At 40.7% G+C, this 13,608-nt stretch overlaps 1 protein-coding gene across 2 annotated transcripts in view; it reads right to left on the minus strand.

Moving 5' to 3' along the window:
* The window catches only part of DRC11 (dynein regulatory complex subunit 11), a 120,865-nt gene that overhangs the window by 59,152 nt on the left and 48,105 nt on the right, over positions 1-13,608 (minus strand). For both annotated transcript variants that reach the window (XM_085879867.1, XM_085879868.1), the window contains exons 10-12: positions 12,223-12,298; positions 5,677-5,783; positions 4,228-4,323 (exon numbers count right to left, since the gene is read on the minus strand). In XM_085879867.1, the coding sequence (XP_085735993.1) occupies positions 4,228-4,323; positions 5,677-5,783; positions 12,223-12,298 (279 nt within the window). The remainder of the gene's footprint in view (positions 1-4,227; positions 4,324-5,676; positions 5,784-12,222; positions 12,299-13,608) is intronic.

Raw genomic sequence — 13,608 nt, forward strand, 5'->3', positions numbered from 1 at the left:
TTAGACCCCTATAGACCCCATTACACCTTTTTATACCCCTTTGACCTTGAAGTCCCTTTAGATCCTTAGACACTTTAGAACCCCTAATACCCTTAGACACCCTTCTACCATTTAGACACTTAGACCTTCACCTTTCAGACCTTTTAATACCCTGCCATTATTTGACCTTTATATCCTTTTTATAAATGTAAAGACCTTTTAGATGCTTTTAGATGTTTTGAGACCCTTTAGACCCCTTCAGACTATTCTGACCTTTTAGACCCATTTAGACCTTTAGAATTTCGATCTTTTGACCTTCAGACCATTTGATGTTTAGAACTTTTTCGACCTTTGGCCGTTACAACTAGACCATTTAGACCTTTTCTTTGCAATCAACGACCTTTAATTTAGTACAGTACATCCTTCAATTTATTTGCCACACAAAACAAGTCCTGACAAGGATCTGCAATCTCTGATTGCTCTTTCTAGTTCACACTTGTATTCACTGCCACTTCCAGCAAGTACTTACTGGCATGAAGATCCTTGCTGTGTTTTTGTAAAGTCAAAAAAAACTTGCTATAGTGCAATAAACTAACAGGATATATGAAAATGTAATAGTTTGTTGGAATATCAGACAGGTAACTTCAAAGTCAAGCGTACAACTAAGTGACTACAATTTAGGGAATTTTGTGATGTTTTTTAATTTATAAATTACACAGAATGCTCTCGCAGTGTTGCATGAAATTTAGGATCACAGTTCCACATTGTACTTCACATGGACAATGGGGGAGGGAAGTATATATGGAAGAGGGAGAGTTCAAAATTTTGCGATATGCACATGTAATAAATAGATGGCTCCGATATGAAATAAATTTAATTCCACATTCCACAAATTTCATTCCACACAGCCCAAAAGTGTGTGTCCACTCTCAGGAGAGCCAGCAAAGCACATCTGTCAAACCTCAAGAATGAATTTAACTTCTCTTCCTCCTCTAAAATCTGGTGGCACCTTGTTAAAGCTGTCTCTGGAGTATGCTCCCCCTCCATCCCTTCCTTCTCTTCAAATGGCACCACAGCTGACTCCTCTCATGAAAGTGAATGCCTCAATTATGTGCTTTCTTCAAAATCTTGTGTCCCAACCCCTCACTCTCTGTACCCACCCTACCCAGTCACACCCAACTATTCCTAATACTCGGTGTCTTTTTAGCCTCGAGATTCCTAGAAGGTGGAGAAGTTTATGACAATCCTCAACTCTGATTCTGCAACTGGACCGGATGGCATAAGCTCACGTGTCCTAAAGACATGCTCTGCTGTTCTTGCACATCCTCTCTCTGCCATTTTCATCATATAATTTGTCCTAGATCATTTTCCATCTGCTTGGAAGTCAGCCAACATAACCGCATTACATAAACGAGGTGCAAAAGCCAATCCCCTTAACTACAAACCTATTAGGTTACTTCCAATCATCAACAAGGTCATTGAATCCACCATCACACTTGACATAAAATCCTTCCTTTCCTCCAATGACCTCATCCCAGATCATCAATTAGGATTCAGACCAGGTCACTCGACATTGGACATACTACTTTTACTCTCCCAAAAATGGATGGAGGCTCTCAATGTCAGACATAAGATCAGAGCCATCTCTCCAGACTTACCTCGAGCTTTTGATAGTCTGACATCACGTCTTGCTCTCCAAACAATTTGCCTATAGCATCCAGTACCAACTGCACACATGGCTAACTGACATCCTCTGCTCTTGTAGCTAATGTGTGGATCTCAACAGCATCCTTTCATCCCGTCTCCCTAGCAAGGATGGAATGCCACCAAGGCATTGTTCTAGGCCCAATCATATTCCTAATCTTCATCAACGATCTGACTCCAGAAAATCCTCTTTATCCATTTGCTGATTACTCCACCCTCTGCCGTGACATCTTCACCCTTCATCCTTCAGATAGGCAGGTACCAGCTTCTTCCATCTCATCAGACGTTGACAAAATCACAAGCTTGTCAAACATTTGGAATATGTCTTTCAATCCTGACATGTATGTATATATATATATATATATATATATATATATATATATATATATATATATATATATATATATATATATATATATATATATATATATATATATATATATATATATATATATATATATATATATATATATATATATATATATATATACTGAACAAAAATATAAACGCACCAACCTAAATATCTAAGTCAAGATTGCCATTATGGGAAAATGGTCAAACCGATGATATGTTTGAGCAATGGTTCCTTTGTTTTGCTCAAGACAGATGTTCCCATTGAAATTGACCACTCTGAGTGTGTGGACTCACACGTTGAGTAATCCTTCCCATGAGCACCATGGGGCTTGACAGAGTGATGGTCAGTGAGCGTGACCAGGACACAAACACTCCCTATAGCTTGCCCTATAAAAGGCCTCCCCAAAATGTGGACTGGTGCCAAATGTCAACATGCCACAGATGTCACAAATCTTGAGGGAGCGCGCCATTGGCATTCTGAATGCTGGGACGTCAGTACGGGCCGTTGCAGCACACTTCAATGTCCACCACTCCACCATTAGCCGCCTGAGAACGCGCCTCAGAGAGACTGGAAGCACGGTGAACCTCCCACATGCCCGGCGACCACGTGTGACCACCGCCGGTCAGGATCGTCACATGAGGCTGCAACATCTCCGGGATCGACTCCGACCGGCCACGAGGACTGCCGATGAGACTGTCGGGCTGCATAACAGGCGCAGGCGATAATCTGGTGATGTCCATGTGCCGGAGATGCACCGCTCTGCGCGACGCCAACGGTGGACACACCCGCTACTGACTGTGTGAACTCTGACAGTGACACCTCGGTTGTGTCGGCTGTTGTAGCGCAAAGACTGTCGCCAGAATTCTCAAGGAACTCTTTGAAATTTAATGCTCAATTGTCACGGATTCTATAACCAAATTGTTGTGAAGATTTAGTATTAATGAGTTCGAGGTAAAATAGTAACAATCGCTTGGTGCGTTTATATTTTTGTTCAGTGTATATATATATATATATATATATATATATATATATATATATATATATATATATATATATATATATATATATATATATATATATATATATGTGTATATCTGTGTCTCTCTGTCTCTGTCTGTCTCTGTCTCTCTCTCTCATCTGGCAAACTCTCCTATCTACTTTCTTAACAATTAAATCCTCTTGAGGAAGCTCAGTCACCCAAACTCTTGGGTCTCACAATCAGCCATGATCTCTCTTGGGCAAACCACTTCTCAAAGTTGGCCTCTAAAGCCAGCCACCGACTGGGCATCCTTCGTCATACAAAGTCCTTCCTTGGCACACCTGAACTCTTATCAATGTGCAAGGTCTTCCTCTGCAGCTTGATGGAATACTGCTCTCCCCTCTGGGCTGGCACACCTGCCTCACACCTTGCTTAGCTTGGCGCCATGGAAACCAAGGCCTTCAAGATCACTGGAATTTCCTTCAATAAAGCTGAGTCTGTAGGCTTATCACTGAGTCTATGAACAGGTCTGGGGTCTCTCTGTCTTTTTGGTCTTGCACCCTCTGCTCTTTACATGCTTTGCCTCCCCCCCCCCCATTTTTCCCTCCAGGTTTCTGCAGTATGCATGCAATCCACCATCAACCTCCTTTTGGTGAAACTCCCAAAATCTAAGATCACTGCCCACCTCCACTCATTCCTTCCACTATTTTACCACCTGTGGAACCAACTTCCACATTCTCTTCATTCTCACTCCTCCCTCCATGTCTTCAAGACAGCTGGTCATCACTAGCTCAGAGATCATCCTCCATACAAAACCATAATCTTTTCTACCCCCGTTAAACCATCACCCCCCTCCCCACAATTTTAATTTTCCTGTTTTTTCCTTCCTAAGTGTTTCCATCTTGTTCACCCCCTGCATCTTTCCCTTCCCCTCATTCTTAGCCGCATCCCTTGTTTGTCCATCGCCGTCTATGTTGTCACTCGACCCTGCAGTTGGCTTTTCTCCAATTTTCTTTCTGCTGTTCCTTTTGTTCTGCTATGTCATGATTTGTTCTGTGTTCTGGCTATTCCACAAGCCTCAACTTTGTATGCAAAAAAAAATACAAAAAAGTCTAATTAAACAACTTCCCAAAAGTTGTAATTAAGATCGATTTTCACAATTATAAAACAGGAATACTAGCCAAAAATAAGTTACATATGAGATGTTTACCTGCTTTCCCTTTTCTTTCTTGTTCTTCCCCTTTGTTTTTTGCCTGTCCACAACTATCTGAAGTTTTATCAACTCCTCCCTCATTAAGTTGTCAACCTGTGCACATCAAAGGATAAATGCTAAATCTTACTACATATGTTCTTTGGCAACTTGTAATACAGATGGTGAAAGGGGTATGATGCATACGAGATAAAATGAAAACAATGATTCCATAAGTTATTTCCAAATCTACTTCGATATTTTCCCCTGGACACTGTTTGTGATTTTAAGAAGGCTGATCAGGCAATAATTGAGCAGATCCGATTTGCCCATTTTGTGTGCACAGGACATCTGGGCAATTTTTCCACATGAGTGGGTAAATACCAATGTTGAAGCTGTATTGAAACAGCTTTAAGAGAGAGGAAACCAGCTCTGAAGTACTGATTTTAAGTACGACAGCTCATGTTGTCAGGGCCCATTGCATTTGTTGCATCTTGTGCAGTTATCCATTTCTTGAAGTCATGCTAGATGGACTGTGCACTCGTAAGACATTTCGGAGTGAGTTGAGTTGGATGGTCGACTCGACACTTTTTGCTGAAGATTCTTGAAAGCAACTCAGCTCTATCTTTACCTCCGCAACCAAAAGTGGACGGAGGTTATGTTTTCACCGCTGTGTATTTGTTAGTTTGTCTGTGCTCAGGATGTCTCAAAAAGTTATGGATGGATTCAGACGAACTTTGATGGACAGATTATGTGTGTGACAAGGAAGAATTAATTAGATTTTGCTGAAGATCCAGATCTGGTTACTATAATTTTAAGGTGATTTTTTTACCATTAAGTGATGAGGCCAAAAATGATATATAGCATGATATTTCAAAAAGTTAGGGATGAGTTATGACAAAACTAGGTGGACGAGTTGGTTAGGTAACAAGAACATGCTAATTAGATTTTGGTTCAGGTCTGAATCCAGATCCGATCTCTCAGTGGGCTATAAAACGTAAACTGTTCAATCTGGCAGAGGTATGCACTTTACTGAGCGCCGTTCTAGTTTGCACTTTTGTTCTGGACTCCACCATGATTTTTGATGGAGATGGTTAGTTCAGTGAATATCCTTGTAAGAAACCATCTCCCATTTGTTAAGCTGGTATACAAGCGCAAGGTCCAGTATATTACACGGGATTTAAGTAATGACAATTTGAACATATTATTATTAGTCATTGGTGGCTCAGATGCTGCAAGCAGTGCAAGCATAGTGGTTTTCTTTACAAACAAACTTTATCTTGAACTTCTATCCTTATTCAGGTCCCCCATAATGGAATTTCACAAGTGTTCAGAAACACAGCAGAAGTGTGGTAATGTAACTGTGTAAATAAGTGAGTAAATACATACATTTCACATTCTGGAAGTGAGAGTTTACAAACACACAATCATTTTGAGTACATTTAATGTTATTTAAATGAAAATTTTGACCTGTACTCGAATTTCACTTTCAACTTCCTTCCTCTTGATCTTTCGCATGAGTTCAACATCAAACTTCTGGTGAAAGCAAATGAACTCATCACGATGTTTCCACACCTCTGCAGAACAAAACTTGGTGTAACCAAAGGCAGACCATAAACCAGTTTGAACAAAACCAATGATGTAATAATGATGTTTTTAAATGAATTTAATGCTCTCTGAAAGCACTTTTATTCAATACTGACTTTACATTTGTGATAACATACCACATGAATATCATGGTTTTTGTCACTTGAGATTGGTTAACCCTCTCATTATTGACACAGAATTCCATAAAATAACTGAGAGCACACCAAGCTTCAGAGGAAATCATTTATACAATTGACTGTGATCAGACTATTGACTGTGAAGATGAAGTCGAGTCCTAGTCTATTTAGATGTACGAGTAAAGATGTTAAAGATGTCCTCTTACATGTTCTCTCATGTTGAACTGTGTAAGGCTGGGTGGAGTGATGTTGGGGGGGGGGTAAGGGAAAGGTGATGCAGTATTTTTACCTCCCACCCATAAAGACATAAGGCCTCCCCCTCTACCAGCCCATCTTGTGTCCAGGGTAAGTCATCAGAAGGAAGCATAATAAGCAAAGAGCAACAGCTATACAGAAGGAACCTGGAGAGGATTCAGGTTTCAGCTGCTACTCCTCTACCCTCACAACCATCCAGTCAGAGCTAAGTGAGACTTTCAATTTTGTTAGCTCACCTGGATTTCAGTCCGATGAGCTTACGTGATCAAGCAGTGTCCGTAGCTGAATGAGTCAGTGAGTCAGTCCGTAAACACTTGTCATTTTCTCTTAAACCAAACACACAATTTTGATGAAACTTGGCCAGAAGCTTTACATCTGATGCCGAAAGAAGATGTATGCAATTATCTGCGCATCAAAATCTGTGCTCATTAACGGGGTCTTCAGAGGGGTTCTGACCACCCAAAATAGGTATTTGCTCTCTTCTTCAAAACTACACAGATGATTTCGATGAAACTTGACCACAACCTTCATCACCCATGATGTACCAAAGTTTGTTCATGGCATAAAAAATCAGGGTCTGGAGGGGTTTAAGGTGGGTTTGAGTAACCCAAAATATGTATTTGCTCTCTTCTCCGAAACTACACACAATTCCGATGAGACGACCATTACCGTCATCACCCATGATTTACCAAAGTTTGTTCACAACATTAAAAAACAACATCAGAGTCTAAGCAGGGCTGCGGGGGGGGGGGGGGTTGAGTGACTGTTACTCTTGATCCAGGTGGGCTTCAGGATGCATCATCCTATTTTGTTTGCAAGAATTCACTTCTCTATAGACAGATAGATAAAGAGAGAAAACAAGAGTAAGAGAGGGATAAAAGAGAGGAAAATGAACAAAAAGAGAAGAAGAAAGCAAGAATTGTGAAGAGAGAAAGCAAGCATGAATAAAGAGAAATGTGAAAAAGTAGAAACAAGTGTGAAAGACTGAAGAGAGATGTGTAAGAGAATGGAAAAAAGATCAAATATGGTGGGAAAAACCTGGATAGATAGATTTCTGCAGTTACTCCACAATGCTCAAACGCAACAACAGAAACAAGCTACCCGAGGTCCATCAGCAGGGAAGAATAGTCCACGCAGCATCAGGATATGACACAAACATAAGCAAATAACATGGCTGATTTTGGGGGCCGCTGTGATTGACCAAGTGGATGAGTTGGTTCTGAGGGAGGGACTGAAAGAAAGAGCATGTTCCTCTCTCTCTCTCTCTCTCTCTCTCTCTCTCTCTCTCTCTCTCTCTCTCTCTCTCTCTCTCTCTCTCTCTCTCTCTCTCTCTCTCTCTCTCTCTCTCTCTCTCTCTCTCTCTCTCTCTCTCTCTCTCGCTCACTGCTAGTCCCACTGCTCTCTTGACTCTTTGCTTGCTGCTCTGCTTGCTGGCTGATGACCTGCTCTCATGAGCCTGTTTGCTTGCTTCTTCCGAGAGCCCGTTCTCCTGCCGTTCTGCCTGTAGTCAGCTCTATACAACAGCCTGGGGCTCTTCACCACATGCTATTTCCCCCTCACTCACCCTGTTCAGGTGAATGGTAATTGTGTGTGTGGCACCATCGCAGGGGTTTAGTTTTTGTGCGTGATAAGGTAAGTTATTGTGTTTTACGTCTGTCCTTATACCGGGGATTTCATGCTGTTTGTCTCATGTGCAATAAAATTATTTCTTTCCTTTGGGCTGTGTGGCACACATATTTCCGCCATTTTCCCGTGCCGGCATTTGGGTTTTATCGGGGTAACTGGAGGTTTAAATTAGTGATAATCCTGAGTTTGATAGCATGTGTGCTTCGACGTGCATGAGATTAACAACGCAACCACCCGGATACCATATCAGATATGTTTGTCTTGTGCTGGTTACCCATGAATCATAGCTCAGCGAAGTCAGTTCTCACCTCAACAGTAAAGGATCCCTTTTGGGTGGGGGCCATCCAAGTAACAAGTTGTGTCAAGAGTGGGGAAAAGTTGAAAGAAAAATAGAAAGTGGGAGTGGGAAAAAGTATAATGTTTTATTGGAAAGAGGTCAGTAGGAGCATGAACTCTCATTCCTCCAGGGGAAATTTAAATTTGAAATTTTTTTGTGTGTGAGCACAATTGGTCCTCAATAAATTTAAAATATTTTTATTGGCATGCTGCCTGGTCAAGATGGCAGACCAACATTGTGCGCACAAGAACAAGAGGCAAGGATGGGCTTTTGCGAGAAGAAAAGCTTAGAGTAGGAACCTCTCCCACCCTGGCATCACCAAAAAAATCCCCTTCCCGCTTGGCTCAGGAGGCATGACACAAGCGGATATCACGATGATGTACCCTGGCATAATGGCACCAATTAAACAATGAAACTATATCATGGAAGCAAAATTCACAAGTTTTGAAATGAATATAACGGATTAAGCAAAAAGCCCAAAAATGGAATAGACTGGTATTTTGCGAAAGGTGAAGTTGAAATTTAAAAAGTAATGGCCTTGAATGTCATCACGGTAGTGTGCAAGTCATTCCGCACCATCAGAGCAGAAAAGAGATTGCCCAGGAGATAGAGATGCATTTAGAATTTGTGTAGGTGCAGCAGTTACAGCCCACCAAGGTACAGTCGTTAGAGCCCATGGAAGTGCAGCAGTTAAACCCCACAGAGGTGTAGTCAGAGCCCGTGAAGATGCTGTCAGAGCATGAGAAGGTACAGACAGTCTGTGGAAGAGTATGAATTAGTACCCACGGAGGAGTGAGTTGGTGCCAGTGGAGGAGTGCGAGTTAGTGCTGGTGGATGAATGTGCATTAGTGCTCATGAAGGAGAGTGAATTAGTACCCACGGGGGGTGAGTTAGAATTCTGTGTAGCCACACAAGAGCAGGTTATATTGGAAAGATGTACACATTCATCGGGGTGCAACCCAAGCCACAGTCTTGGGCTGAGTATTTCAGACCCCAGAAGAAGCACTCCCGTGAGTCAAAGGTGGGCCTTCCTTGGCACCTGGACTTGGCCATATTCCGGTCATCTGTGAAGCATAGCCAAAACACTCATATTCAGCCTTCGTCTTCCCTCAAAATCATTGCAAAAATGTTATTCATGAGGTGAAGCATTCCTTTGTCCAAAGGAAGTGTGACAACCTCTCCTCTGTTTTTTCACGAATAGGTCTTTCTGATCTTTAGCCAAAAGTATCTCAAACTTCTTTTGCTCTACTTTTCCTTAGCTTTTGCAATCCAATAATGCTATAACTGTCTCTCTGACTGACAAGGCAACTCTTTTTGGTTCTCTTTTCTCTTCTAATTTCACATTGGATGACTCCAACATTCTAACACCGTCTGATGCACCGCTTACCAATCATATGCCTCTCCATATGATCTCTTTTCATACAGTCAAAAAAGTACTTCTCTCTCTGGACACAAACAAGTAAGCTTTTGACAGAGTGTGGCATCAGGGTCTGATCTCTAAGCTCCCCTGTTTTGGCTTTCCTCATTCGCTCTGCTCCCACATTGCTGGATTTCTCTCCAGCCGTTCTGTCTGAATAATCGTTGATGGTTCAAACTCTCCCTCCTTCCCTACCAACAGCAGTGTCCCTTAGGGTTTTGTCCTGTCTCCTCCACTCTTTCTTCTTTTTAATCAATGATCTTCTTTCTTCTATGAATAACCAAAATTCATTCGTATGCTCATGACTCAACATTACATGCCTCTACATCACATCTGCTCCATCCTCTCCTTTATCACAATGACCTCTATAAAATCAGATTTGGACAGGATTTTTCAGTGGGGCAAATGTAATCAAGTTAAGTTTAATGGTTCTAAAACCCTCTTTCTTCCCATTTCTCTGTCTAAAACTCTTCTCAACTTTCCCATCTCTTTTGAAGGCTCGACAATTTTGTCACTCACATTTCTCAGTAAACTTACTTGGTGTTACTATCACATCAGATCTATCTTGGAAACCTCACATTGTATAAATAGCTATGTCTGTCTCTAAGAAACTCGGACTCCTGTTCAAATGTTGAAGATTCTTATCTAAACAGTTGCTCCATTTGTCCTTCTATAAAGCACTGCTCTCACATCTGGGGAGGTTTTAGCTTAATATATTTACTTGATAGAGTCGAGTCGAAAGCAATCCGACTTGTCAACTCTCCCAATCTAACCTCAAAACTCAACTTGCTTGAAGTATGCCATGATGTTGGCCCTCTTTCCCTTTTCTATAGATATTACTTTGGTCTACGCTCCCGAGAACTGGCTGATTGTATTCCTCCGCCATGAGATAGACCACAAAATACTCGGCAAGCCACAGCGTCACACAATAATCATGTGACCATTATAATCATGTACGAGACAGCCGTTATGATGTTTGTTTCTTTCCCTTCACCACTAAGCTCTGGAATTCTTTAAATTAACACATCTTTCCTAAAAATTATAACCTGCCTATTTTCAAATGGCAGGTTTTCTCTCTGATTGTTTTCCTTCTCTTCACTTCTTTATCTCTTCAGTTATTATTACCCTTGCCGGAGGAGAGGGTATTGCATTTGGGTCCGTTTGTTACTTGGTGGAAAAAAAATTTTGCCAAGTATGTTGGTCTGTAGCATTTGTCTGTCTGTTTGTCACATGATTTTGGCCACAGTTTTCAAGCAATCGTGAATTTTTTTTGTTTATGTAGTTGACTGGTCAAGGATAGCAATGTTTAATTGTGGTGTTGATCCGAATCCGGATCCAGATCTGAGAATTTTTTTTAAGTGATTCTTCACCATTCAGAAATATAGCCAAAAATGATATTCCCTGAAGTGGCTGAACAGGTCGAGGTGAAACTACATGTATAACCAACCACCTTTCCATGAGGAGCTAAATGTTCAAACATATGATGTTGTAGGTCACATAGTTTGGAAGTTATATTGGATTTACACTCAAACCTATAAAAAAATATTCTCCAGAATGGCGAGACAGATCGAGGGGAAACTTCACACAAATGTTCCGCAAGCCATGGGTGTACAAGTTTAAGGAATCATTGATAGGTCACAAGGTTTGGAAGCCATATTGGATTGAATAAAATTATGAAATGATGTTTTCTCTGGAACCGCTTAATCAATCGATGTGACACTTCACAATTGTGATCTAGTATTGATGAGGAGCACATGTTTTAAATTTCAACTTTATCGGACACATGGTCTGGCAGCCAGAATTATTTATTTATTTTGATCTGGGTTTTTTTATTTTTGAATAAGGCTCACTTGGCTGTGCCTGGATGGGTTTGAGGGTACAGGAGTAGCAGTTGAAATGTGAATCCCATCCAGGTTCCTCCTGATAACTTCATCTTTGCTTTTTGCTTGTTCAGGTTCCACCTGATGACTCCAATGCAGGACTGTATCTATTTGGTCTTCCATTTCATTTGAATTAAATTAATTTTAATCCCATTCTAAATTCAATTGAATAAGAATAATAAACGTCATGGATCAGGGTCAGGTGTCCAATCAAAGCGGGTTTGCATCAAAGCTGGACGTCTTGGTACCCAGTCATCACTGCCAGCAGTTATAAAGTGACAGTTCAAATTATGTCTCTTATTAATTTTGTAACACACCAGTCCACAAACGCCAGACAAAATACACCACACACAACTACACAAACATCACACAAAACAAGTCCTCGTGAGGGTCTGCAATCTCTGATTGCTCTTTTTCTTGTTTTTGTTTGTTTCATTTCAGGCCGAGCCTCGATGAGGATGATACAGTCAGTGACAGGAGCCTTTAACGTGAAAACAAACAAACAAAAAACAGTGAAGGAGCGCTTTTGGGTGGAGGACATCTGTGCAACATCATGTAGGTATATTAGGTTGTCCATGGACAAATATAGAGGCAAAGAAATAAAGTAATTATGATAATACTGCAGTTACACTAATTTGGTTAACTACATTTTTTATCAGTCTTGAACTTGTTGACCACTCCTCGTATACAATGTATGTATATTTGGAGGGTGGGGAAAGAACCCAGAAAGGTATCTACAAGTTTAAAGACTGGAAGTGGGACCATAGCCAAACTTACCATTGTATGTTTTGTGTCCCTCTGTTATGGTTGGCAGAAAATTGGATGGAAGCATTTTCCACCCGTTATCTTCTTTCTGTGAGAAAACAACGCACAAGCCATCTGATATTTCCTCTGAAGGGATGTTTACATACTAACTACATTCCCAGAAAATGGACAGCTATTTTTACCAAATAATAATAATAATAATTCCTTCAATGAGTCTTCCTTCCAGCACATCCATGATTTTGCACACACACACACACACACACACACACACACACACACACACACACACACACACACACACACATACACACACACACACACACACACACACACACACACACATAACAATCCCTACATAGCAGAAATCTTATTTGGACACAAATTATCTTCAAATTAGAGGCCTATTTATCATTTATCTTTATTTTATTTGAATGTTGACTGCGTTGTTGTCATTAAGCTGCTACAATATTTACAGTAGCATTATCATTTTGAACCCGTAGGGTCTGGTTTTAAACAGTCACACAGTAGTGAGACTGCCCAATGAAGACTACAATGGATATATTGTACAATGTGGACCAAGAATCATCTACAACATTAATATTTCTGGACCTCTCAACTGATTTTCATGCAACTGATTAAACGTATGTTCTACTTGATTGTACTCTTGTTCTTGTATTGTTAGACCTACTCTCGAATGGTTTAACTCATCTCTTATTGATCATACATTTAATGTAAATACTTCAAGTTATTTACTTGACCCCATTCATTTATCATCAGTTTTCCTCAGTGTACAATATACATCCGCTTAGTCCACTTCTGTTGTTTCTTCATCGACATCCACTTTGTTCAGTTTTACTAATTTTCAAAGTCAACTCTCATTTTTGCGCGAATTATAATACCTGGATATACTTGGCCATGAAATCTGTCGATGGGTCGCTCTCTACAACACGGAATCTTGCCAAGAATAGCATGCTGATCTTTGGCTCTTCATCTGTCTTTGAAAAGGTTCAACCTCAAATAATGAAACTCGGGAATCATCACCGGATTACGACGACTTTGATCACTAATGTGTTGGTCTCTAACTTAGGTGTCACCATGGACCAAACTCTTTCCTTTAATTTTCACTTTGCTAATATCTTGAAACCTATTTTCTTCCATTTGCACAATGCTGCAACATCCGCTCATGTCTAAAGGAAGGAACAACTGAAATTTTGGTTCATGCTCTCATAACATTCCATTATGGTGATTGTAATTCCCAAATGGCATGATGATTGTAAAAAGGCAAGAGGGAGGGGAAGTAGTGAGAGGAGGGAAGAGAACTAGTAAGAGGAGGGAAGGGAAGTTGTGAGAGGAGTGAGGGACATGGTGAGAGGAGGGAGGGGGAGTAGAGGTAGAGGA

The sequence above is a fragment of the Eptatretus burgeri genome, chromosome 4 (assembly GCF_056783735.1).
Source record: "Eptatretus burgeri isolate ZD-2024b chromosome 4, Ebu_testis_v1, whole genome shotgun sequence".
Taxonomy (NCBI): Eukaryota; Metazoa; Chordata; class Myxini; order Myxiniformes; family Myxinidae; genus Eptatretus; species Eptatretus burgeri.